This window comes from Heterodontus francisci, chromosome 2, assembly GCF_036365525.1.
Source record: "Heterodontus francisci isolate sHetFra1 chromosome 2, sHetFra1.hap1, whole genome shotgun sequence".
Taxonomy (NCBI): domain Eukaryota; kingdom Metazoa; phylum Chordata; class Chondrichthyes; order Heterodontiformes; family Heterodontidae; genus Heterodontus; species Heterodontus francisci.
Window position 1 is genome coordinate 25,854,990 of NC_090372.1, and position 24,748 is coordinate 25,879,737.

At 42.4% G+C, this 24,748-nt stretch overlaps 1 protein-coding gene across 1 annotated transcript in view; it reads left to right on the forward strand.

Annotated features, from left to right (window-relative positions):
• The window catches only part of LOC137383331 (collagen alpha-6(VI) chain-like), a 133,782-nt gene that overhangs the window by 41,812 nt on the left and 67,222 nt on the right, over positions 1–24,748 (forward strand). The window contains exons 9-16 of the mRNA XM_068056026.1: positions 2,200–2,760; positions 3,358–3,933; positions 5,239–5,808; positions 7,026–7,381; positions 15,400–15,478; positions 16,591–16,736; positions 18,200–18,292; positions 20,951–21,004. Coding sequence (XP_067912127.1) covers positions 2,200–2,760; positions 3,358–3,933; positions 5,239–5,808; positions 7,026–7,381; positions 15,400–15,478; positions 16,591–16,736; positions 18,200–18,292; positions 20,951–21,004 — 2,435 coding nt within the window. The remainder of the gene's footprint in view (positions 1–2,199; positions 2,761–3,357; positions 3,934–5,238; positions 5,809–7,025; positions 7,382–15,399; positions 15,479–16,590; positions 16,737–18,199; positions 18,293–20,950; positions 21,005–24,748) is intronic.

Consider the following 24,748-nt stretch of genomic DNA (forward strand, 5'->3'; position numbering starts at 1 on the left):
GATCTCTGAATGGAAATCCGAAGGCGCGGGACATCCGTCCACTGGCCAGGTGTGGGACGGCCATCGCTGCAAGGTAAGTCATTATTCTTCAAGTATAATTTATTTAAATATGTTAATTTTTTTTTGCTGAGTGGCGGGGGTGGGGGCTGCCCCGAAGCCTTGCCCTCACCAGTAGAATGGGGCTGGCCCTTCCTGGCGTCAAAGCCTGTGATGGGCCTCTCCCAGAAGGATGTTCCAGCCCCCTCTGCCATGACCGCTGACGTCCGGGGGTCAGTAAAATTCAGCCCCATGTTAAGTGCTTGGGAGGAACAGGTAACTTTGGACTTATTATTTCCAAAGCTTTCCACCACTGGACTTTTCCTTGCCTCATGTCGGGCCTGACATAGACTAATTGATAGAGAATGATTGCCATAATTAGTCAACAACTACATTATCACAGTATCAGTGACTACCGGGATGGTGGAAGGTGAACTATGTTAACTTTGGTCTTTTTTGGTCTAGTAATTTTTAAAAAATTCATTCATGGGATGTGCGAGACGCTGGCCAGGCCAGCATTTATTGCCCATCCCTAATTGCCCTTGAGAAGGTGGTGATGAGCTGCCTTCTTGAACCGCTGTTGTCCATTTGGGGTAGGTATACCCACAGTGCTGTTAGGAAGGGAGTTCCAGGATTTTGACCCAACGACAGTGAAGGAACGGCGATATAGATCCAGGTCAGGATGGTGTGTGACTTGGAGGGGAACTTGCAGGTGGTGGTGTTCCCATGTATTTGCTGCCCTTGTCCTTCTAGTTGGTAGAGGTTGCGGGTTTGGAAGGTGCTGTTTCAGGAGCCTTGGTGCATTGCTGCAGTGCATCTTGTAGATGGTACACACTGCTGCCACTGTGCGTCGGTGGTGGAGGGAGTGAATGTTTGTGGATGGTGTGCCAATCAAGTGGGCTGCTTTGTCCTGGATGGTGTCGAGCTTCTTGAGTGTTGTTGGAGCTGCACCCATCCAGGCAAGTGGAGAGTATTCCATCACACCGCTGACTTGTGCCTTGTAGATGGTGGACAGGCTTTGGGGAGTCAGGAGGTGAGTTACTTGCCTCAGGATTCCTAGCCTCTGACCTGCTCTTGTAGCCATGGTATTTATATGGCTACTCCAGTTCAGTTTCTGGTCAATGGTAGACCCTAGGATGTTGCTAGTGGGGGATTCAGCGATGGTAATGCTGTTGAATGTCAAGGGGAGATGGTTAGATTCTGTCTTGTTGGAGATGGTTATTGCCTGGCACTTGTGTGGCGCAAATGTTACTTGCCACTTATCAGCCCATGCCTGGATATTGTCCAGGTCTTGCTTCATTTCTACACGGACTGCTTCAGTATCTGAGGAGTCACGAATGGTGCTGAACATTGTGCAGTCATCAGCGAACATCCCCACTTCAGACCTTATGATTGAAGGAAGGTCATTGATGAAGCAGCTGAAGATGGTTGGGCCTAGGACACTACTCTGAGGAACTCCTGCAGTGATGTCCTGGAGCTCAGATGATTGACCTCCAACAACCTCAACCATCTTCCTTTTGCGCTAGGTATGACTCCAGCCAGCGGAGGGTTTTCCCCCTGATTCCCATTGACCTCAGTTTTGCCAGGGCTCCTTGATGCCATACTCGGTCAAATGCTGCCTTGATGTTAAGGGCAGTCACTCTCACCTCACCTCTTGAGTTCAGCTCTTTTGTCCATGTTTGAACCAATTCCTATGTTACTTATAACGTGGGGCCTTAACCAGGATACAGGGGGCAAAAGATTTTTTAAATTTTTATTTAGAGATACAGCACTGAAACAAGCCATTCGGCCCACCGAGTCTGTGCCGACCAACAACCACCCATTTATACTAATCCTGCATTAACCCCATATTCCCTATCACATCCCCACCATTCTCCTACCACCTACCTACACTAGTGGCAATTTACAACGGCCAATTTACCTATCAACCTGCAAGTCTTTGGCTGTGGGAGGAAACCGGAGCACCCGGTGGAAACCCACGCAGTCACAGGGAGAACTTGCAAACTCCACACAGGCAGCACCCAGAACTGAACCCGGGTCGCTGGAGCTGTGGTGCTAACCACTGCGTCACTGTGCTGCCCTAACCTAGTTTTTCTAACCTAGTTTGAATTTCTCTGTTCAAAAGCACGAATGACAAAATTCCATGTGATTTCTTTTTCTCAGCTTGCAGTAAGCTGGACATGGCTGACATCATCTTCTTAATCGACGGATCAGGAAGCATAAACACTGAAGATTTCAGGAAAATGAAGACGTTTATGAATGTTATCGTGAACAAGACCCATACTGAAGCACAGAACGTGCACATAGGTCTGATACAGTTTGGCTCGAATCCCCAGCTAGAGTTCCAACTTAACGTACATTCAGTAAAAACTGATTTACGCAAAGCCATCGGCAACATGCAGCAGCTGGGAGGGGGTACTCAGACAGGCCGTGCGCTGAGATTTACAGCGGACTACTTTGATGATGCTCAAGGGGGTCGGCCTGGTATCCCACAGTACCTCATTGTGATAACTGATGGAGAGGCACAGGATGAGGTCTTTCAACCAGCAAAAGCCATAAGGGATAAAGGAGTCACTGTGTTCGCCGTGGGTGTCTTCAATGCTAACAACTCCCAGCTTCTGGAAATTGGAGGAGCCTGGGATAAAGTTCACTATGTAGAAAGCTTCGATCTACTGGATGATCCAGAAAAACAAATCTCCTGGGAGATCTGCAGCCAGCCTGATGGTAAGCTTACTGGGATCATCACTGTAGATTGGTAGATGAAAACGTCAACTTTAAGGTACAACCCTTCACTGGTAACTAATGACCAGCATGTTCTTTAATGGACACAGTGAGGTCAAAATTCCTCAGCTCTCTGGCACATTCCCACGAGAACTTGGATGGAAAGGACTAGAAAATAGGATGGGACCTTTAGTACAGTGTATTGTTGGAGATTCCTGTGCATATTGTTTGGAGCTGAACTTCTCTCAATTGCAAATAAATCTATGGAGGGAGTGGGGCCAGGAATGAGTTCAGAACCTCTTATGTTGGGAGTTTCTGTATCCTCGGCCTGTCATAGACTAAATGCATTTTAGGATGCCTGGAGACTGAGAAGGGTGAGGCATACTAGCCTTTTCCATGGGGTCCACCACAGGGGTTCAAGTCAGGAAGAAAAATTGGTCAATAACTACTTTCTATTTGCATTTAACTCCTTTCTCATGCAATCTGTTGCTAAACTTTCACTGCAAGGGGAAAGGTATTTTTTCCAGCTGTAAAATGTGGGTATTCTATATTATGTAAATGTTGAGCAATAATTCTATTGCTGTTCTTTCTTCCCTCTAGCCTGCTTGAGAACAGAAGTGGCGGATATTGTTTTCGTAATCGATGGGTCAGGCAGCATACGGCCAAATGAGTTTGAGAGTATGAAAAGATTCATGATGGCTTTGGTGAACAGTTCAGCTGTCTCTCCCAGCAAGGTTCAGTTTGGGGCCATACTATACAATAGCATATCTGACGTTCAATTCCAGTTGAATCAATTCAGCAGCAAAAATGAAGTCCGTCAAGCTATTGCTCGAATGCAGAGCAGAGGAGGAGCAACCTACACTGCACGTGCTCTTGAGCAGGCTAAAGAACTTTTAGCTATAGAGAAAGGGGGTCGGAGGTCAGAAGACGTTCCACAGTTTGTCATAGTGATTACTGATGGAGAAGCCACAGATTCAATAAGAGTCCGAGGGGCTGCAGAAGATGTCAGAGAGGGTGGAGCGACCATCTATGCTGTGGGAGTAGCAGGAGCCAATGAAAAAGAGCTCGAGGCAATCGGAGGCGCAAGAGAAAACTACTTTTACGTTCAAGACTTTGATGCCTTGAAAAACATAACTAGGGATATCTCGCAGCTGGTTTGTACGAGCACAAATCCAAGTAAGGGAATATTTGTGATTTTTGCCAAGAGCCAAAATCAAAAGTATAAGTGTAGTGTAATGAAGTTAATGGCCTGATAGTGCTTTGCATTTTATATTGGTGGGGCGTGGGGTAGCCTCACTCCATTTTGGCTCAAGAACACAAGTACATAAGAAATAGGAGCAGGAGTAGACCATATGACCTGCCATTCAATATAATCACGGGTGATCTTAGGATTCAACTCCACTTTCCCGCCCGCTCACCATCTCCCTTGATTTCCTGAAAGACCAAAAATCTGTCTATCCTAGTCTTAAATATATTCAATGATGAAACATCCACAACCCTCTGGGGCAGAGAATTCCAAAGATTCACAACCCTTTGAGTGAAGTAATTTCTCCTCATCTCAGTCCTAAATGATCGGCCCCTTATCTTGAGACTGTGCCCCTGTGTTTTAGATTCTCTCTGATCAGTGGAAACAATCTCTCAGCATCTACCCTATCCATCCCCTTCAGAATCTTGTGTGTTTCAATGAGATTGCCTCTAATTTTTCTAAACTCCAGAGAATACAGGCCCAATTCACTCAGCCTCTCATCCCAGAGACCAATTTAATGAACCTTCGTTATACCATCTCCAATGCAAGTATATCCTTTCTTAAGTATGGAAACCAAAACTGCACAGCTCCTCAAAGGTTACAGTATGACTGATCGCCCAATCAAAAGCAAAGTTTAGAAAGGGACAGCTGGAGTTCCGGAGTCAGGGGAGGAACAGAGAGCAAGGGCACCACTTGGCATGGGGGAGCAGGGTTGCTAGGGGCAAGGCTATCAGCCAAGCACCAGACAGGGTGACAGGAGCCTTTCTTTACTGTGAGAGAGCATCTCCACCAACATCCATTTCAAAAGGGCATTAAAGTGGCCATCTGATTTAAAGGAGAGTTGATGGGGATGTGGATGTGTTCTAATGAGCTTTATACACAGACTGTGCCCAAGCTCCCTTTGCCCCCTTGACACTTTTATGCCACATAGGTGTATACAGGGCACCTCGGGCATCTGCATCCGGTATTACAGGGATTGGGCCAAATTGGGCCAGCGAGTCAGGTCCACTGATCCAAATGCAAAACGCTAATGATGAAAGGTCGCAGACCTGAAATGTTAACTCTGTTTTCTTTCTCCCCACAGACACTGCCTGACCTGTTGAGTATTTCTAAAATTTTCTGTTTTTGCTTCAGAATTTCAGCAACTGAATTAGTTTGCTTTTGTATTAATGGGAAGAAAGATGTTTGCTGACTTATTGTACAAAACTGTAATTCGGTTATTTTTTTTTTGTCAGAATGTGAGCTTCAACAAGCAGACATTATCTTTCTAATAGACGGATCTGAGAGCATTGATACCGAAGACTTTAGCCGCGTGAAGTCTTTTGTGAGAAAAATAGTTGACGTTTTCACTGTCGCCCCGACTAAGTTCCAGTTTGGTCTAGCCCAGTTCAGTACAGAGTTTCAAAAAGAATTTGACCTAAAGGATTTCTCGGAGAAAAAACCATTGATGGATAAAATTGAAGATATGAATCAACTAGATCAGGGGACCAACACTGCCATGGCACTGACTAAAGTTACTGAGCTGTTTACGAGAGAGGCAGGCAGTCGGAAAGCCTCTGGCGTGCCCCAGTTCCTGCTGGTGATCACTGATGGGAAGTCAAAGGACAGTGTGGTTGCCCCGGCTGATAGCCTGAGAAACAAGAATATTAATATTTGGACCGTGGGGATAGGGGATGCAGATGTGAACCAGCTTCTGCAAATCTCAGGGTCACGAGACAGAATCTATTTTGTCACAGATTTTCGAGACCTAGGCAAGATCAAACAAAGGATTGTCCGCAGCGTCTGTGAGGAGAAGACAAGAGTTGGTGAGTGAAGGGTTTTTTCTCTCCTTTCTTCAGTTGGCAAGTGCTTATTACTGGACTCTATCATAGCCATCAGCATTACAGAAATGTATTTCATACAGCTTTCAGATGTAGTAACTTCAGAAATGATGAGTGTAACATCAGCCGGATATGATAATGTAGTAGGTATGCTCTGGACTAATAATAGAGCACAAGTTTAAATCGCACATGACTGTTTGTGAATTTGAAGTCAATTTCAAAAATATAAAGATGGTCGTAGTAAAAGTGACCATTAAGCTGTCAGTTTGTTGTAAGAACCCACATTGTTCATTAATATCCTTTTAAAGAAGGAAACCTACTGCCCTTTCCCAGTTTGGCCAAATGTGACTCCAGTTCCATATCAACATGGTTGATTCTTAGATGCCCTATGAAATGGCTAGCCTGGAATCTCTTCTAGCTGTATATTCCTGGAATATCCTCTGTGTATTCTCATCCTTGTTTTCAATTCCCTCTATGACCTGTCCTGTCCCTATCTCTGTAATCTCCTTCAGCCCCACGATCCTCCAAGATATCTACACTCCTCTAATTCTGGCCTCGAACATCCCTGAGTTTAATAATTTCACCATCGGTGTCCATGCCTTCAGCTGCCTAGACCCTAAGCTCTGAAATTCCCTCCTTACACCTCTCCACCTTGCTTTCTTCCTTTTAAGACAATCCTTAAAATCTACCTCTTTGACCATGCTTATGGCCATCTGCTCTAATATCTCCTTATGTGGTTCGGTGTCATATATAAAGACAAGCTGTTGTTGTTGTCTGTCACTGTGATCTCAATAAAATAAAATACTGGCCTTGCCAGCAATGTTCATAGCCCGAGAAGGAATTAAAAAAATCATATTTTCTGCTTCGTAACCAATCACTTTTAATGAATAGAAAGGTCTTTTAAAATGGGGAATAATTGAGGATTAGGACATGAGGATGGGGACCCTATGGAAGAAGTTGTGAAAGCATGGCTCTGTGTCCCACCAAATTACGGATGTTGGATCTGGAGAGGATAATTTCATTGCTTGCCCACAGCAGTGATACAAAAGAACATTGTGCAGCAATTGGTTGGAGTCTTGAGAGGTAATACAGTATTCTTGTGATTATAAAGTTGGGACTATTGTCAAAGTAGAAATAATGATGGTATGAGAGCTGCTGATTGTACTGTCATAATTAGACAAGCTCTTTCTTCTTTCTTCCAGGATGCACCATTGATATTGCTGTGGGAGTGGATCTCCCTAGTCAGGTACAATTCCCGAATGTACTTGGTGGTCAGCTGAAACTACAGAGGCACCTGGACAACATAATCCAGAGAATGATGGATTTACGTAACATCAGCTGCAGGGCAGACCACGATCTCAACATCAGGGTGGGATTTCACATCGCCAATAGAGCTGGAAGTGCCCTCTATGAGTCAAATTTTGAAAACTACAATTTGGATGCCGTAAGGAATTTCAAAGCATATCTGTTGCCGACGGTGGACCAAATCAGATTGACTGCTGATTATCTGCTGTCGTTTTCAGACAAATTTGAGCAGGAGCCAGACACGAATGTGAAGGTAACATTTTATGTCAGGAGATAAGATCTGTAATCTGTATGGCATTATCTTTTTTGAGAAAGTTGTCAGTAACTATCATTGATTCATTTTATATGGCTTTGGCATTCGTGAATAAGCTGATTGGTATTGGGGGGGTATTAGGTGGTATCAGCTCAGAACAATAGATCCATTAAGATTTACAACATAGAAGGAGGCCATTCAGCCCAGGGTGTCTGTGCTTGCTTTTTCTAGAGCAAACCAGAACTAATTTCACTGCTCTGCCCTGCACAGCAGCAGACACTGCACAGACAGTTAACTTTAAGATCCTTACAGTCATCTTAAAATCCATAGTTTCACTGCTCCTTAATTTTGTGATCTCCTCTGACTATATATTACTGGAACCTGCTCCACTGGTACCCTTCTGGAATCTCCTCCATTTGTATGTTCCTGGAATTTCCTCCACCTGTATATCCCTGCAATCTCTTCCTCCTGTATCTCCCTGTGATCTCCTGTCCCTGTACGTCCAGGTGATCTGCTCGATCTGTATATCTCTGTGATCTACTCCATTCATATGTCACTATGATCTACATCATCCATATTTCCATGCTATCTCCTCTATCTGTGTGTTCCTATGATCTCTTGTATGTCCCTGTAATCTCATCTACTTGTATGTCTGTGTAATCTCCTTTATCTTTATATCTGTGTCATTGGCTCTATTTTACATCACTGTAATCTCTTCCAAAGTATGCCTCCGTGATCTCATCAATGATTCATTCTCATCTCTCTCTACAAATTGTAAACGAAAGCTCAAGATTCTTATAAGCTTCTGGTTTTGCAACCTTGTAACCTTGAAGATTTGTTATGGTGTGTTAAGAGTTGTTTTTCAGTTTTTCTTGCTAATCTGTTGATCATTTTCTTATTTGTGAATATAGATAGCCCTCTGTGGTCTTTATTTCATTGTCTAATCAATTCAAGTTATTGCTTCTACTTCCATTTTTTTGTCTGTTGGGACTATGACTGTGAGATTGCCTTTTGCACCATTGGAGGTTCTTTCTCTGCTATGTGATTGTTTTCTGATGCAAGAGTCACTTCCAGACTTACTATCAGTAATTACACTGCATTTTCTTACTTTCCACTCTTTCACCCTTTTTTACCAATCCATAGCCCTCTCTTCTTGACCATCATCCTGAACATTCAACCAATATTTAAACTTGCTGGTAGCTTTTCTTGCACATCCCGCAATTATTGCATCCCTCCGTTCACTGGATGACTCTGGAATATATGTCACCCAAATATCCACTCTGGGCAATTGGCTAGTAGATGTGCTAGCTCTGTCCTGTGTGTCATGATCACTCACATTGCCACTATCCAGCCTTTGATCTACCGCATTCTGTTCCTCAGGATCTTCATCACAAAACACATGAGCAAGGTGCCTTGTTTACTTCCATTAGCTGCTCAGAGTCCAAGATTTTGTAATTAATTACAATTAATCATGAGGAATGAACACTAACAGTTTGATTGTCATATTTGATAAGTACTATCTTACCATCATAACCTATTACCTTACTAGGGCCTTCCCATTCCCTATGACCCTTTTCTTTATATTATACTGAATCTGCTAGATTAAATTCTGTCTCAGATAGTTTTATGCAATGTCCCTGCGCTCACAGAATTTTCTCCAAGACCTCAGCCTTTATGAAAGCTCCTCTCACTGCATGTAAAACACTCAAATGTGCAGAAAAAAATGGAACTAATTGTCGTACCTTCTAGGACAGGAGGGCTATTGCACAGCACTGAAGGCAATTTGGGATTTTGTCCATTGGTTAATAGATAGAGACTATCTAGAGACAACCATCTGGAGTGAATTCTTTGCATGAACCCCCATGCCAGGGCAGTTGTCAACTTGCAATCTGGTTGATCAGCTAAAATCTTATGCATTATGTCATTGATCATCACATGATTCCTTTCACAGAGTCCATTGCTGAAAGGATTCTCAGCTGTGATATTCATCACCAAGATGTTCATATTTTCACACATGTCTCTGAACATGTCATTGGCAAATTCCCCTGCATTATCAGTCAGAAACTCCTTGACAGCAGTATAATTTGTTCAGATTCATCATTATCTTCATCTTTTTCCTCAGAATTCTCTTCATCATTTCAAGGACCTTTCCTTTTCGCGTTTTCACTGCATAATAATACTTCAGATCATGCCTGAAGCACCTATTAACTGTTCCTTGGACATTTCCGAGATTAATTCACACATTTATTTTTGTTCCAATTTTGTCTCCTTCTGTAATAGCCTAATCCACTAAAGGTGCTTTCATCCTCATTCTGCATGTCTTGAATCCTCCCATTGTCTTCATGCCTATGTCTGGAATCTGGACCATTTTGAAATCTGGCAATCATTGAGTCCTCCATACTTTGTGTCACCGCAGAATGTCTCAGTTGTTCCCTGAAGGCTGAAGGAAATGACTGTTTCCTCAGGACTTTTTTAAGACAGCAGGCATCTGATCCAACAGGGTCACCTTCTCTGAGAATAGAACACCAGTTAGAACCAGGTGCATGTCCATATGAAACACCTTGGCACAATCCAGTAATTTAAACACTATTACTCATCCAGGGATCCCCAAGTGGAATTTTGTGAATCTTTCATACAATCTGCTAAAGTCCGTAATATAGCCTTTAAAGAAATATTGCATAGTTTACAGCAACCAAACATTCCTTCAAGGCACAAAAACCCCAAAAGTAAAGGCAGTCAACCATGGATAACAAAGGAAGTTAAGGATTGTATAAGATTAAAATAAAAGGCCTATAAAGTTGCCAGAAAAAGTAGTAAACCTGAGAAGTGGGAGGATTTTAGAATACAGCAAAAGAGGACGAAGAAACTGATAAAGAAAGGGAGAATAGAATTTGAATGTAAGCTAGCAAAAAATATAAAAACAGACTGTAAAAGCTTCTACAGGTATGTAAAAAGGAGACTTTGGCTACAACAAATGTGGGTCCATTACAGGCAGAGTCAGGAGAATTTGTAATGGGGAATAGAGAAATGGCAGAGAAGCTAAATGATTACTTTGTGTCTGTCTTCACTGAGGAAGATACAAGCAATCTCCCAGAATTAGAGATCCAAGGGATTAGGGGGAATGAGGAATTGAAGGATGTTAGTATTAGTAAGAAGGTTGTATTGGAGAAATTAATGGGGTTGAAGGTTGATAAGTCCCCAGGACCTGATAGTCCACATCCCAGAGTGTTGAAAGAGGTAGCTATGGAGATAGTGGATACATGGGTGATCATCTTCCAAAATTCTATAGATTCTGGAGCGGTTCCTGCAGATTGAAAGGCCACAAATGTCACCCCACTATTTAAGAAGGGAGGGAGAGAGAAAATAGGGAATTACAGACCAGTTAGCCTTACATCAGTCATTGGAAAAATGCTAGAATCTATTCTAAAGGATGTGATAAATGGAGACTTAGATAATAATGATCTGATTGGGCATAGTCAACATGGATTTATGAATGGGAAATCATGTTTGATGAATCTGTTGGAGTTTTTTGAGGATATTACAAACAGAATTGATAAAGGGGAGTTGGTAGATATGGTATACTTGGATTTTCAGAAGGCTTTTGATAAAGTCCCCCACAGGAGATTGGTTAGCAAAATTAAAGCACATGAGATAGCAGGTAATATACTGGCATGGATTAAGGATTGTGTCATGCAGACCCCCACCTGCCAAGAATGAGGCATATTAATTTTGTCATATGAACACTGATTTTTAAACTGTTGCTGGAGCGGGGAAATGACTTGTTAAACAGATCAGCCAGGCTGGAAAAAACATTTACATACTAACAGACACTGCTTGTGGAGATAGAGGACCATTCCCTGACACATTCAACCCACAATGGATTTTGATCATCAGACATTGAAGGTGAGGAAGCTCACATTCCAGGATGACTGCTAAGATGGCCGAATCCACAAACAGGTGTGGTCAAACCAGCTAGTCACATGACTAACCTGCTGGGCAACCTGAGTTTTTTTGAATTGTACAGACAGCTTGAGAGAAAGACTGCTCCTGGACTGAGAAGACCTGTCTGTTCCCGTCTCTTTCTCACAAGCCTCTGGACCCACTGAGGACACATGAGCCTCAAGAGAAAAAAGTCTCCTACATTGAACAAAGTTTAAGAAGAATACTGGGCCCCAACGAAAAGCAAAACCTGTTTGGCTGGTTTCTTTGCCTTACAATTGGAAAGCAGTGAACAAGGATTCACTGAAGGGGAGCTAAAAAATCGTGTTTAAAATAAAACCCTGTTATGGTAAGACCAGATGAAGGCTGAGAGGGAACCCTAGACCCCTTTCTTACTGGGTCGTAACAATTGGTTAACAGGCAGTAAGCAGAGAGTAGGAATAAATGGGTCATTCTCACATTGGCAGGCTGTGACTAGTGGGGTACCACAGGAATCAGTGCTTGGGCCCCAGCTGTTCACAATATATATCAATGATTTGGATGTGGGGACCAAATGTAGTGTTTGCAAGTTCACGGATGACACAAAACTAGGTGGGAATTTGTGTTGTGAGGAAGATGCAAAGTGGCTTCAAGGGGACTTAGACAGACTTAGTGAGTGGGCAAGAACGTGGCAGATGGAGTATGATGTGGAAAAATGTCAGGTTATCCACTTTGGTAGGAGGAATAGATATGCAGAGTATTTCTTAAATGGTAAGAGATTAGAAAGTGTAGATGTACAAAGGGACCTGGGTGTTCTTGTCAATAAGTCACTGAAAGCTAACATGCAGGTGCAGAAAGCAATTAGGAAGGCTAATGGTATAAAAGCAAAATACTGCAGATGCTGGAAATCTGAAATAAAAACAAGAAATGCTGGAAATATTCAGCAGGTCTGGCAGCATCTGTGGAGAGAGAAGCAGTTTAACGTTTCAGGTCAGTGATCCTTCATCAGAACTGGCAGAGCCAGAAATGTAATCGGTTTTAAGCAAGTAAAGCAGGGGTGGGGCAAGAGATAACAAAAGGCTAATGGTATGTTAGCCTTTATCGCAAGAGGATTTGAGTACAGGAGTAATGAAGTCTTGCTTCAATTGTGTAGAACCTTGGTTAGACTGCACCTGGAGTACTGCGTGCAGTTTTGGTTCCCTTACCTTAGGAAGGATATTATTGCCATAGAGGGAGTGCAATGAAGATTCACCAGACTTGTTCCCAGGATGGCGGGACTGTCCTATGAAGAGAGTTTGGGAAAACTGGGCTTGTATTCTCTAGAGTTTCGAAGAATGAAAATTGATTTCATTGAAACTTCCAAAATACTTAACGGGATAGACAGGGTAGATGTAGGTAAGATATTTCCCTTGGTTGGGGAGTCTAGAACCAGGGGACACAATTTCAAGATAAGCGGGAAGCCACTTAGGACAGAGATGAGGAGGAATTTATTTATTCGGAGGGTTGTGAATCTTTGGAATTCTCTACCCCAGAGAGCTGTGGAAGCTCACTCATTGAGTATGTTTAAAGCAGAGATTGACAGATTTCTAAATACAAATGGCAAGGATTTAAGAAGATAGTGTGGGAAAAGGGCATTGAAGTGGATGATCAGCCATGATCATATTGAATGGTGGGGCAGGATCGATGGGCTGAATGGCCTACTCCTGTTCTTATGTTCCTAAGTTCCTATATTCTTCCATAGAATGACCTGAAATCTATCAAATTCTGACCATCTTTCCTCTTTCTTGTAGATCTCATCCAAGTACTCTAATAGAAGGTCTTTAATCGTCGCTTCTCCTCCCTGCTCCTTTCTGCTCAACCACTTGCTGTTTCAATTGCCACTTGTCCCCCCGCCCCCTCACCCTTGCTCACCCAGTCGGTCACTTGCTTGCTCTCTCACAGCGCATGTAATGACATCACGGTACATGCTGCCGTCAATGTACACATACACGAGTTGATCCTGGCAAATTTTCAGATGCGCTCGGATGATGTCGGAGCATGGCCGTGCTCTAGCTGCTTTGGCAGCGTTGGCCTGAGACACTTTTTTTCCCTTAGCTTCCAACCTTCACTTTTAGATTATTATCCTCTGCTACCATATTCTACTCCAAAAATCCAGATGGTGAAGGATAGAACTGGAGACAATCTTTATACACTATCACATGCCTTTATTTATAGAGATACACTTTATAAACATGCACCCCCTAACCTGGCCACCACAGTTTCAGTCTGTTCCTATTTTTAGGAGCACAAGTGAATCTCCAATTTATGCCCACCACCTGCATACAATTAAACACAGTTAATATACAATTAACATGATGGAACCATTCACAGGGCATCATGGGAGATCAAATTTCCCCCATCCACCCTTGGCAACTTTAGAAATATGACTTTGTTATGGTCAAATGAGGAGGGGTCGAAGGGCTTCTCTCTTTTCCCTCTCCTTGTTTGACCACAACAGGTTTAATTCTTTCTTAAGGTGGATGTACTGACCAATTCAGTAGGTGTTTAATTACTTACTTGCGATGACCATCATAAGAACCAATCGGACAGGTTTTATTGAGTTAACAAAGAAAGAGATTAACTTTATTGTACCTAAACCGAACTAATAAAATAATAAACAACACGCCAACTTTCGCTCTCACACACGCTAATGGTTTACACACATACAAATAAGTTACAGTGTGGGGAAGGGTAGATTGGTTGAGTTAGAGTTCATAAAAATCAAAAGTTACACAGTCTGTGAAGTTTAGTGATTAAGCTGGCTTCTAGATGAATTCAGTGGTCCTGAGACTTTTAATTTGAAGAGGTAGATGACTGGTTCGGTGAGTCTCTTGGAGATAGCAATGCTATCCAACGGTGTTTCTGATTGTGGACAGAGTATGCAAAGGTGGTCAGTCAACATGCAGGATTTGAAAGCTTTCAAACTAGAATGGAGAGAGAGGGACCCCTACTTAGGGTCTGCTCATGTCAGAGTCCAGTTTCTTCTCCTCTGCTGCAGAGAAAAACACCAGTTAAAAAACCAGAGATGGGGAAGGTCTTGTCACATGACAGGCACTCAGTGATTCAAACTTAGCAGTTAGCAGTATGTCTCTGCTTGCTGAAGAGGAAGAGAACAAGCAGTTCCTTTAACTTCCTGGGTCTTGCTTCTTGCTGGGATATGCAGCCATTTCGTCTCCTTCCTCACAGACCTTTGTGATGTAGGTTACAGTGTAGCACACTATGTGATCATCTTAAGCTGCCAGCAGTCATCTTTTTTTAAAATATCTTTTTAAATTTCTTCAAAAAAATAAACTCAGATCTCCAGTCAGTGGCTTAAAGAAAATTATCATTAAACAAAACACGTTGGCAATACAACTTGTTATTGAAAAAGGTGCTTACTTGAGAGGGTGACCATATAATGAGATTTAGAGTTGTACATATTGATTTACAGCGTGAAAGACAGCAGATCTATTCTAACTTAAATAAAATGGTCTTTTTTCTTGTGGGTGATTTATTTAGATATTTATTGAACAAAATGTGTTTCCAGCAATGTTTACAATATATGCCAATGTTTTAAATGAATACATCCCCAAGTTTAAATATACTTGGACATCTATTTAAGTTGCATATCTAAAGCAGTATTATTGTGCATTTACTTTATATTAGAAACCACCTCATATACCCTCTTCCCTGCTCATGCTCATTTCTCCTGGGTGGAGAAAAAGAGCAGAGGACCTGCCCTTGGGAAGACCACCACCATGGCAGGGCACTTTAAATTAAGTTGGCAGTAGTTTACTCACTCTGGTGAAGCTGTAAAGCAGCTGCCAATGTTCTGGTCATGGGTTGGGATGAATTGGCCACCTGTGTGGTTCTAACAACATGGTCTCATGGTCTTTCCAATGGGTGGAGATAAGCTTTCCTCAGTCTATTACTGATGGTGCTATAAGAAGCCCTACCACAATGTAATGCACCTAAAAGGAGTGAATTCCACTCACTTTGGTATCACAGAACTCCCTCCATTGAAAGCTTTGAACTTTCCAATCTGTCCCTTCTAATGGTTCTTTTTAACTCTCTCTTTCCAGGTGATAGTGATGTTTACAAATGGAGTAGCTGACAGCATGGATAGCCTCAAGGAAGCATCAAAAAGACTCCGGCTTAATGGTAACTAGCTCGGGTTTAACTGTAATCCTATTTCAAAGATATTGGAGAATACTGATGGCACTGAATGTTGGCATTGAACAGTGGCATTTAATGAGAAACATTCAGGGATTAATTGTTCTATTGGGTTATAAAAATGACATCTGTAACAGATGTTAATTTCTCGCTTAGCTATCTTTATCAAACATCCTCCCTCAGTTCTCAGAGCACTTTGGGACATTTAGAACAAAGAGATTCCACTGCAGTAATAGAAACAAAGTTATGGGAAACATTTGTGTTCATTTCCGTCATCATGCCAAGGCTTTAACAGAGCGGTTTGCTGGATACTCCAAGATTGTATCCCTTTCATCTTTGTCTTATACTATGCCATTCTTTTCGTGACAATAAAGCACTGAGGTTTTAAGAATAAGTTTCTTGAAGAACTGTGCCCTCTGGAGTGTTCGTGTTCATGGTTCCTTTAGTTTTGTCCGCACTCCACTGAATGTGGAGAGACTTTTTTTTAAAGGACAAGAGGCTGTAAATGGCAGTTTTCTCCCTGAGTGGGAGAGAACTAAGTCATGCTGCTTTCTACTCTCAATCCAAATAGAATCATGTGACATATGATATATAAACTGGGTGATAAAATACCTCACCAATAGTGGTATAGGCTATTGGGAAGAAACATGTGGAGAGAGGGAAAGAGAAAGAGAGTGAAATGTAGAGCTTATCCAAAACGCTGCCGCCCATCTCACAACTTGGCACTAATGAACACAGGAAAAATGAACACAGGGAATACATGGACCGAGGGATAGGCACAGCTTGGCAAATAAGTCATACAATTCAACTTTGTAGACAGTGCATATAAACAGCAGGATAGTCATGTGAGTTCTACAATTGACAGCAAATGATCAAGATCATTTTTGCTCCATAAAAATTATGAAAGGGTGGACTGTTTGGTTCATATCATTGCCATCAACTGCTGGAACCCAAAACGAAAGAGTGAAACACGACTAATAGTTTGTGATCATGCAGTAAGGTAACGGGTAAACGGCTGAGGGAAGCAGACTGATTATTGACATGATTCACACCAGTCACAAAATATTTTGACAGTAATCAATGTTTAATTTTTCAAACAGGTATCCATGCACTAATCACAGTTGCTCTGGAAAACACAGCAAGTTTTGACGAGCTTTCTGAACTGGAGTTTGGCAGAGGATTTGGCTACAGAAAGCAATTGGCAATTGGAATGCGTGATATTGGAGGTGCATTACTCACAGAGATTGTAAGTAACTCTGAAAGCGAACTTACCATTAGTAGAAAGTTTTAGGAAAAAGTTAACTGATTAACTGTACAGCTAAATGTATAACCAGTTCAATGTCTGGTTGATCATGCTAAGTTAACACTTAACAGTTAAAATCTTATGTCCTGGAGATGAGGCTTCCTCTTTAAAAATAACAAGATTAATTTATTATTATTATTTATATCTTTTAAGACATGATATGTTTTCAAAAAATTTTGCGACATGTTTCATTTGTCGAATTATTTTAATGGACTGTTATCTGGACTGTTGAGATAATATTTCTTCCTATTTCTTTTATCTAATTGTCCTGTGTTGTTCACCTAGTTAGGCTGCATATTGAGTTCTGTGTTTGTGATGATTCTTGTATGAATGTGCAAAATTGCAAGATAATTATGGATGAGGATGGCTATTCAACCCATCTTCATTTTTTGTTATCCTGAACAACTGAAATTACTGCATGTTCTTCATTTTTACTGGGAAACCCATGTCATGAGTTGATCTCTCTTTGCATTAAGAAGCCTCCAAGAATTCTGTGCTCCTCCAACTCTGGACCCTGGTCCATTCCCCAATTCCTTTCATTCCACCATTGGCAGCCATGCCTTCAGCTTTCTCGGCCCTAAGCTCTGGAATTCCCTTTCTAAACCTCCTCATCTGTCCATTCTCTCCTCCTTTAAAACCCTTCTTAAAAGCTACCACCTGACTGAGCATTTGGCCATCCATGTTAATGTCTCTTCTTTGGCTCAGTTTCAATTTTTTGCCTGCTTACGCTTAAGATGTTTTACTATGATAAAGGTGCTATATAAATACAAGTTGTTGTTGGAAAGTTCTTCTTGCCAATATGAACTGACATCCCTTTGTTCTGTTCTGACTGTTTACCTTAAAGTACCATTCCGGATTTAACTTTTTCATAGGCTTATCAAATCTCCTCACAGAGGACTCAAGGCTGAAATTCAACTTGAGCTGGATGCTAATTATATGCACCCATGCATCCCCCACACCCCGCCCCCCTGATATTTGATTTTATTGAAGTCAGTGAAACTGAAGATTGGATGGGTGTGTAACAGACAGACGGTGCAAAATTACTTGTTTTGTTTTCCTGCCCAAGTTGAGTTTTACCTTCCCCTCCTCTCAAGGCTGACCAGCTCCTGTCTCGCTAACCTTCCCTTATTACTTAGACCCTTGATACTGGACATGAGCATCAAGGCTCTTCCCTGCACTGCCTCTATTGCTTGAATATCTTTCATTGCCTGTTGGGAACCAGAGCTGAACACAGTAGTTTGAACAGAGCACACGACAGTTTGATCAAGACTCCCTCACTGCAGAGCTGAATGTGATTAATTGTTCTTCAACCATTACAGATACAAAAATAAGACAGAGAAATATGTTAATAATAAAGATGCTGCTAAATCACAGTTAATCATTCTTAATATTGTATCTTGTTGCAGGACACAGTTGCAGAAAGAGAATGCTGTGATTTAATTTGCAAGTGTGTAGGACAACCTGGTAAATACGGACGTCAAGGAGAGCAAGGAGTTAAAGTAAGGCAAAATACGAATGTTACTGATAGGAATCGGGTTTGTTCAAATGGCTGAGGTAGAGTAGTGGTTATGTGACTGGACTAGTAATCCAGAAAAAAAATCACATCCCACCATTTGAATTCAGTTTAAAAGAAATCTGTAAATATAAATCAGTAAAAGTGACCACAAAACTGTCAGATTGTTGCAAAAACCCAGCTCGTTCACTAATGCCCTTTTAGGAAGGAAACCTGCTGTCCTCGCTCAGTCTGGCCTACATATGACTCTAGACCCATATGGATGATTTGTAGATGCCCTATGAAGTGGCCGAGCAAGCTATTCAGTTGTGTAAGGGCAACTAGGAATGGACAATAAATGCTGACCACATCCCAAGAACAAATTTTTTAAAAGGTTTCATTAAAAAATACAATCTGCATTGTTATATTCTAATATTTGAACATCGTTGAGAAAATAAAAGTCTCTGCAGTGATTTTCTACAATTGCAATTTTTATGAATTTACTTTTGTCTTGTTTTAAAAATTCAAATAAATTGAGCTTTAGTGGGCATGTTCTGACAGTCTCCCACTGTAACTCTGCTGGGGATCTGATGGACTCCCTCTGTAACTCTGATGGGACTGTTCTGATGGACCCCTGTTGTAATTCTGCTGGGAATGCAGCAGAGGGGACACAAAATCAGCCAGTACAAGGATACTCCAGCAAACAGCCTACCATCCGACTTCCCTGATGGTCTTGTAATGGTTGCGACCTCCATCCAACCTAACCAAGGACCTTTGGCATCTGAGGGGCCAGAGACAAGGACCCAGTCTGGGTCTTCCTCCGCCCTTGGTCTACCAAACACAGAAGTGGGCAAGACCAGCCTGTTTAATTAGGGGGTGGGGTAGGAGGGGGGGGCATGGGGGGTGGGGGGTAAATGGGAACTAACTGAGGTTCAGGCCTGAGTCATGGCCTGATCCTCTGAATATTTAAAAAAGACATTTGGGTCCCTTGCAAAGTGGAATGAGGGGGCATTCCTTTCTCAGGAGTTGTGATGGGGTTGCGCATTTGGGTGAGACTATGGTGGAAGGTGGATTTCCAGCTTCATGCTGGATCCAACAGCCTGTTCTCCAGTTTACAACCTGTGTAATGAGATGAACCATTGCTGTGTAAATGAAAGGGTCGCCTCTCTGACCCCATTAACTTTGTGGTCATTACCAGAGGTTCCAAGCACTGACAGTGGCATTCATTATTACCTCAGAATTATTTAAGAAAGCTTCTCTCATCGATCTAGTGGTTCATTGGGTTTACCAGTGAATATCTATGTCCAGGTTGGGCCTGTGCTAAGTTAGCTGACCTCAGCCAAGCCATAAGTAGGAGCTCTATAATTGGTCTCAAAACCCTGTGTGGGCAAAAATCAGCCAGTTTCCCAATGCTACCCAGCAAACAAGGCTGGAAGCCCACATGTGGGGACAATGAATGAGGCCATGATCGAGGTTGGCTCTGACTCCCTTGTGGTAAAATGACCCCTTAGCTCCGACTGATAAATGGCCTCTTTGGGGAGGTAGCAGAGGATGGCCGATACCCATGGAACCCTACACCAGCAAGGGGTCAACAGGGTCAACAGCTTCAGGGAAAGGCAGGAGAGAACATTGTGAGAAAGAAAAATAGAAAGTTGGAAAAACTGTCTCCAATTTTTTCCTACTCTTTCCCTTAAATTACCTATGATGTGGTAAGGGCCTGTAAGTGTCACCAACTCTTCAGTACCTCATTCACAAGACCGTTTCTCACGGCGGAACCTCGGCAGTGATGGTTGTAATTCAACAGATCTTCTTCCCTCTACTTAGAGGCATCCACCAAGAACCTCTGCTTCAGACCCTTCCACCCCCACCAATGTATTAGTGGTCAGTCTGATCATCTGAAAGTTACTGGTGGGCACCAACGCATCTGGTGGTGATAGGAGGTGGGGAAGGGAGTGCCATTCAACAACCCATTCTTAGTCATAGTCCCACGAACAGTTTTTGGAGGACCTATTGTTCCCCCTTGTGGATGGGCTGATATCTCTTCACTAGTGCAGCTTTTCTTCAGGGGAGTAGGCTGCAGGCCAGGACACCTCATTGTGTCTCATGTATAAGCCTCCCAGTATAATTCAGGCTAAGGATGAGTAAAATCCTTCCCGCTGGCCATGCCCTCACTGATATCAGTGGCTGTACTTACGGCAAATGGAACCTCCATCCCAAGAAGGTTGCCATGGAAACTGCAGCAGAGACCAGGATCCACTCACTCTGGGTCCTTGCTGAATTTCAGGCCTTTCCACCGCCCTCCTGGTAGAATTGCATTGGTTCTGTGACACTAAGTGAGCAGAAATGTAGTTCCAGAGTGTCTAAGGCAATTCAACTATGGAGGGTTTCACTGGATAGCGAGATGGAACAGGCACTCAGCTATTTTTCTTTACTTTGTTATTCTGGGAATGTTAAGGCTAATTGTAGGGCCCCTTCTGTCAGTTTGCCAAGCACTCAGCTAACACTATTCAGACCAGGGATTGGACCTGGGTCCTTCCTGGCCTCTGGCATCATTATGCCAATCAGTTCATATACCAATTGAAATATTTATGGAGCTAATGATGAAACCTTCCCTACCTAATCTGTGCTTGTTTGGTAACTAGTTGGACCATTGATATTATTTCAGGGGACCAAAGGCCAAAAGGGAACGTTAGGCTATGCAGGAGAAGATGGAAGTGTGGTAAGTTGATAAGCTGAAAATCTTTGTTGAAAAGAGTAATGTCCTGTACAGAAACCAGGAAGAACTTAAGACTTGTTTAAGCAAAAATGGGAGCATTGTTGATTGAATAAACAAAATGTTGGGATCTGGTCAAAATGAATGCACAGACTCAAAAATGACATTGAACAGCCCCATCCCTCAAAGATTTGAAGTTGCCTAGTATTTAGTACAAATTGGCAAATCCTACACGGGAAAGAGACATGTTGTGGGCCGGCAGGTAGAGGGAGGGGATGAGAATCTGATACTGAAGCAGTAGAGGGTGCTTTTCAGATTCTTAAGTGTAAAGAACTAAGGGGTGATCTGGTTGAGATGTTTAAGATGATTAAAGGATTTGATAGGGAATTTCCTCTTGTAGGGGGTGGGGGGCGGGGAGTCCAGAATAAGGAAGTATAACCTTAAAATTAGAGCAAGGCTTTTGAGTGATGTCAGCAAAGCACTTCTTCACAAAAAGGACAGTGGAAATTTGGAACTCTATCTCTCTCTCCAAAAACTGTTGAGGCCAGTCCAATTGAAATTTTCAGAACTAAAATTGATACATTTTTGTTAGGTAAGATTATTAAAGGTCATGGAACTGCAGGGGGATGGGAGTGAGCCAGAAGTTGTGTACACGTTGGTACCAATGACATAGCAAGAGCAGATATTGAGGTCCTGTGGTCAGGTTTTCAGGAGCTAGGGAGGAAGTTAAAGAGCAGGACCTTGAAGGTTGTAATCTCTGAATTACTCCCAGTGCCGCACGCTAGCGAGGGTAGAAATAAGAAGATAGGGAGGATCAATGCGTGACTTGAAGCATGGTGCAGGAGGGAGGACTTCAGATTCTTGGGACATTGGGATCAGTACTGGGGCAGAAGGCACCTATTCAAAAGGGACAGATTGCACCTCAACAGCACTGGGACCAATATTATCGTGGGGATGTTCATTAGTGTGGTTGGGGAGGGTTTAAACTAAATTGTCAGTGGGATGGGCACCAGCATATAGAGGTAGAAAAGAGGAATAAGGTGCGTGCTGTGAGAGTGTTGGACAGTATTGGAGAAGGGAATAGTTCCATATTAGATAGCAGCAGACTGAGAAGGGCTATGGATAGTACAAACTTGGGATTACAATGCATGTATGTAAGCGCACAAAGTGTGGTGCATAAGGTTGGTGAGCTACAAGAAGAAATAGCGGTATGAGAATGTGATGTAGTGGCAATCACGGAAGTGTAGCTTAAAAATGGTGACGGCTGGGCCCTGGATATAGAAGGATATAAAGTGTTCAGAAGATCTACAGAAGGAAAAAATGGAGGTAGGGTGGCAGTACTCATTAGGGAAGACATTGTAGTGTTGGAATGAGGGGATGTCCTTGAGGGGGCAAGGGCGAATCCGTTTGGTTAGAGTTGAGAAGCAAAAAGGGTATGATCACGCTATTAGTGGTATTGGATAGGCCTCCAAATAGTGAGAGATAGAGGAGCAAATCTCCAGGAAAATCACAGTGATGTGCAAGAACTATAGAATGGTGATATTGGGGGACTTTAATTACCCAAATATCGACTGGGATAATTTTCGAGTAAAGGAAAGGAGGCGGAGGAATTTCTGGATTGTGTTCAAGGAGAACTTCCTTGATCAGTATGTTCTTGGGACAACTAGAAGTGAGGCAGAGCTGGATCTGGTGCTGGGAAATGAGGTGAGCCAAGTGGACCAAGTGTCTGTGGGGGAGCACTTGGGTAACAGTGATCATAGTATCAAGGTTGAGACTAGTAATGCAGAAATGCAAGGAACGATATGAGGTAGAACGGCTAGATTAGAAGAAGGCTAATTTCAATGTGATGAGAAGGGATCTAGCCAGGATAAAATGGAATGATTGACAAGAAAAACTGTAATGGAACAATGGGTTATCTTTAAGGAAGAGATGCTTCAGGTACAAGCTAGTTATATTCCAACAAGGGTGAAAGGTAAGGGAACCAAAAACAGGGCCTCTTGGATGCTAAGGGAGAGAGAGATTATGATGAAACAAAAAAAGAGGGTGCATGATACATGTCAGGTGAATTCTTCAAGTGATTACCAGGCCAAATACAGTAAGTTGAGAGTGGAGGTGAAGAGGAAAATAAGACTGGCAAAGAGAGAATATGAGAATAGAATGGTAGGCAACATAACAGGGAAACCAAAAATCTTCTACCGGCATGTATATAGTAAGCGGGTAGTACGAGGTGGAGTGGGGCCTGTTAGGGACAAAGAGGGTAATATATGCTTAGAGGCACAGGGCAAGCCTAAAATACTTAATGAGTACTTTGTACCGATGTTTACTGAGGAAGAGGATTCTGACAAAATATCAGTAGAGGTGTAAAGAGTAAAGGCAATGGACAGGGTAAAAATTGAGAGGGAGGAGGTACTGGAAAGGCTGGCTACGCTTAGGGTAGATAAGTCACCTGGTCCGGATGGCTTGCATCTCAGGTTACTAAAGGAAGTGGGGATGAAGATAGTGGAAGGGCTTGCCATAATCTTCCAATCTTCCCTAGATAGGGGGTAGGTGCCAGAGGATTGGAGAGTGGCAAATGTGACACCCTTATTCAAGAAAGGGTGTAAGGACAGTCCTAGCAACTACAGGCCAGTTAGTTTAACATCAGTGGTGGATAAGGTTTTAGAAACAATAATCATAAAAAAAAATCAACAGGCACTTGGAGGGGTTTGAGTTAATTAAGGAAAACCAGCATGGATTTATAAAAGACAGATCAGGCTTGACTAATCTAATTGAATTTTTTGATTACATAACAGAGAAGGTTGATGAAGGGATGTTGTCTATATGGATTTTAAGAAAGTGTTTGATAAAGTACCACATAAAAGACTGGTTAACAAAATTGAGGCTCATGGATTAGGAGGATCACTGTCCAATTGGATAAAAAAAAAATTGGCTTAAGGAAAGAAAACAGCTAGTCATGATAAATGATTGGTTTTCAGACTGAAGGATGGTAGACAGTGGTATTCCCCAAGGGTCAGTGTAAATGACTTGGATCTTGGAATACAGAGTAAAATTTCGAAGGTTGCTGACCAAACCTAGAACTGTGATAAACAGTGAGGATGATATGAACTGCTTGCAATAGGACACAGATAGGCTAGCAGATTGAGGAGACAAGTGGCAGATGGAATTTAATACAGATGAATGTGAGGTGATGCATTTTGGCAGAAGAGATAGGGTGAGGCCATATAGACTTAATGGCGCAGTTCTAAAGAGTGTGCAGGAACAAAGGGACCTGGGGGTGCATGTGCATCGATCTTTGAAGGTGGCAGGACATATTGAGAGAGTGATTAGCAAAGCAAATGGGATCTTGGGCTTCATAAATAGAGGCATAAAGTACAAAAGCAGGGAAGTTATGCTGAACCTTAATAGGGAAGTTAGGCCCTGACTAGAGTATTGTGCCTGGTTCTGGTCACCACACTTTAGGAAGGATATGAGGGTCCATGAGAGGCTACAGAGGATATTTACCAGAATGGTTCCAGGGATGGGGATTTTAGCTACAAGGTTAGGTTGGAAAAGCTGGGGTTGTTCTCCCTGGAGCAAAGGAGATTGAGGGGAGATTTGATAGAGGTGTACGAGATTGTGACAGGCTTAGATAAGTTAGACAAGGAAAAACTGTTCCTATTAACTAATCCTACAAGGACTAGGGGACACAGATTGAAGGTTTTGGGCAAGAGATGCAAGGGGAATGTGAGGAAAATCTTTTTTACACAGTGA